This window comes from Pocillopora damicornis, chromosome 5 (assembly GCF_964200805.1).
Source record: "Pocillopora damicornis chromosome 5, jaPocDami1.2, whole genome shotgun sequence".
NCBI classification, from domain to species: domain Eukaryota; kingdom Metazoa; phylum Cnidaria; class Anthozoa; order Scleractinia; family Pocilloporidae; genus Pocillopora; species Pocillopora damicornis.
Window position 1 is genome coordinate 9,174,600 of NC_142674.1, and position 3,519 is coordinate 9,178,118.

The following is a 3,519-nucleotide window of genomic DNA, read 5'->3' on the forward strand; positions in this document are numbered from 1 at the left end:
CGCTTTATATGAAGTATAATCGTTTGTCAGATCGCGGACCTTTCGAACTTCGTATTGAGGTCTAAATACTCCTATTATCTCGGACCAATTTACGAAAGACAGAAGGCGCAGCCATGGGGAGTATGGTCTCCACCGTAATTGCTAATCTACACATAGAGAGTTATAGGAGCAATCGATATCCTACCAGCGAAGGATCTGGAAACGCTATGTATATGACACATTCACAATCTTGGTTCGCGAAAACGCTGATAGCTTGCTACAGCATTTGAATAACCGAAAGCATTCCATTCACTTCACTGATGTTACAAATAGTAACAACACACTCGCCATTAATAGCACTGCAAAAATCAAGAGCCTGTGGTTTGCAAGATTCCCTATGAGTACGCCAAAGTTTACATCAGCGGAACAGGCAAACCTATGCAAGTAGAGAAGAAACATGGATGCTAACCACAAGAAACACAAGAAACAGGATAATTTTGCGACAGTAGACTCCAAAAGAACATTTGGTCAAAGCGTGCCAATCGAAGCCTGTCTGGGATTCCAGCCAATCACAGCCAAACAGAGAGTTTCATAAGGTCATGCATATCTACCGACCTTATAGTACGAAGAAGACACAATATTCAGTCAAAAAGTCGCGATCCATATCCAAAGTGACTTCATGGCGAGACAAACGATTATACTGCATTCAGAAAGTGAATTTGTCACCACGACCAACCGAAGTCGATTTAAGCACATTACCAGAATGAAAAGAAACTATAAACTTCATCAAAGGGGACTTACCTTGAGTTGTGACGAGGAAACCACACTGTTGACAAATAACTTAAGCATAATTTTTTCAACATGACACCCTACTTTCAAACAACTAAAATTAACAAACGTATTCACAATAAAATGTCGCCTCACATGGCTGCGGATATGAACAGCGAAAAGGTTTTGAAATTGAGTAAATTAAATCAATAACATTTGAAGAACTGACTTTATGACTTTCTATATATTATCTCATTGGTCACTCACTCATAACTGTCACTTGTATGTTTTTATCTTTGCTTGTGACCCTCTTTGGTCCTTTAGTTTGTTTCATGGTACAGGTGAATGTTCTATTGTCTTCAGGCTTTACAAAACTAATACGCAGGCTGCCGTTGGATACTTGAGTGAATCGTCTCGTATCTATGGACTTTCCTCCTTTCTTACTCCAAGAAATCTGTGGACTTGGTTTTCCATCAGCACTACAGCTTATAATGCCAGACGTGTACGCAGTAAAGGTTTGCTGGCCCAACGTCTTCTCGGTAAATCTTGCTGTTGAAAGGAGTAATGAAAAGCAGTAATATTATAGCTACACTTTTGAAAGGTCAGAAGTGTACTTGTCTTACATGACATTGTCCTGCACGTTAAGCCTATTTCTACAAGATAAAAAGATGTGTTTTCATACCATTAATATAGACAATGTAATATTGAACATGTTCCAATCTCTGGCATTCATATACTCATCCATCAGACAGTTGCACATCATCAATGACCAGATCACCATTGTCTTCGGCCCTGATCCTTCGAGAAGAAGAGTTTGTTATTTCAAGCTTTTGCCCATTGATGACCCATCTAGCATGATTGGTTGTATTGTGTATTAAGCGGTGAAGCCGTTCTATGGTATCAATATCAAAACAGAGTTCATCTCTAAGCAACACTTTCTTGTTCTCTGCAAAAAAAGGTTCAATTTAGATGATGTCAAAATAAGTAAATTTTTTTGTAATTAACACTACAAGAAGGGATACAAAAGATGCATATATATACCTGTACTAATGCTTACATTGAGAAATGTTTTGAACTTTGTCGTACTTAAAACTGTTACATTACTCCAAACAAAATCATGTTAGCCGTTATTAAAGTAATGTAACCTTTGAACAGAATAATATTGCATCCAAAGAAGTTATGAAACCCATTAAAAAAATAGGTAACCCTTAACTGAAGTCAGATAATCTTATAAGCTGTCATATTACCTTCTTGACAGTCATGTACACCTTAGCTAACGTTATTCCACCTCAAGACCAAACTGAATCATCTATAAGAAGGGTAAATTCCTTAAGAAACTGTGGTGCTGCGTCTGTGGGGAAGTATAGCACCCGCTCTGACGAAGAGCTAACGCTCGAATTTCAGCTTTGAAACTCTTTACGGAGGCAAATTTACATTATCAACTAAGTTGAAGAAATCAAAATCATCTAAGTTATTTTAAGCCAATTCATGTTACCCTGAACTAAGTCATGTCATCCCCAGTCAAAGTCATGTCGCTATCTAAAGCGTAAAATCTGCGAACAGATATATGCTTGTCCGCGAGTCATACTTTACCAGAATGTTTTTAGAAATGGTCTTCTGGTCTTCTGTAGATCTCAATTTACTCTGATTTTCCTCCACCTCAGAAGGTCAATGGGAAGAAAAAGACAACCACGAAAACCGGAATCACTAATTAGGCCTAAACATTTAGTTGCTTACTTGGTTGACACAACGCTCGAGAACCTTCGCCATCCGATTGACATTAAGATGGAATATTTAACTTTCCATCAAAGCGATCGCATGATGCAAGTTCTGACTCCTCTCCGGTGCAAGAGACATCGGACATTGCAAAAGGTATTCCCTCATCCTTTATGTCTGACCCAATAAATTCCGCCAAAGCCTCTTCAAAGCCAAGTTGACGACAAATAACTTTGACATCTTTGAAATCCCACTCATTCCTGCATATCTTCGCCCATTTCCCCTTGTAAAATACTTCCACTCTTCCTCCATACTCCACATTTGCGCCTTTCAAGCGAACAGGAACTTATGAAATAACAAAAATTTGAATTTATAAGGATGGAAAACACTAATTATCGAGAAGCAAGAATGGCTATAAAACACAAAATGATAAATAGTTCATCAAGTTTTTTGTTTTAAGTGAAATACTGGGTGCAAATTATCGTTTGTAGTCAGATGTGAATCACGATGTTTTCATAGTTTCCTTGCTGCGATGTTTCCGACGGACCTCTTTTACATTGCTTCGTGACTTTGCTTCAAATTGTAAAACTCATCATTTACGCTAGAAACCATATTTTTTTTGGGAACAACTTTAGAACATTTAAGACATGTTTTCTTAGCCTTAAAACGTGTACTTTCAGAAAACACAATAGGTTGATTTACATTTTAAGCTAGAACGTCATTTTTAAAGCACTTCTCAAGGAAAAATTGAGAAAGAGGTGTTTAGTTAAGTACAACTGAAGTAAAAAATTGTGAAATTCCCTAATTGCACGAAAGAGAGAGAAAAAAGGAAACTAGAAGCATGCAATAGGTTCGAGGAAACTTGGTGGAGGGTTAAGAGGTTGTGAAGTTCATGGAACTCAAATGCATGACTGCGCAAACGTCTTAGGATGTAAACAGTAGAAACAATTTTTAGCGTTAGATACCTTTTTAGAACCAAAAAGATACCCGAAGACGAACAATCATTGTTCTCGGGAAAGTTTTCATCTCTGGAATGTGAGTAAATCTATCAAGTTA

General features: G+C 37.6%; 1 protein-coding gene across 1 annotated transcript in view; it reads right to left on the reverse strand.

Moving 5' to 3' along the window:
- Positions 1 to 2,527: 2,527 nt before the first annotated feature.
- The window catches only part of LOC149045048 (galectin-3-binding protein-like), a 1,198-nt gene continuing 206 nt past the window's right edge, over positions 2,528 to 3,519 (reverse strand). The window contains exon 2 of the mRNA XM_089205823.1: positions 2,528 to 2,808. Coding sequence (XP_089061949.1) covers positions 2,528 to 2,808 — 281 coding nt within the window. The remainder of the gene's footprint in view (positions 2,809 to 3,519) is intronic.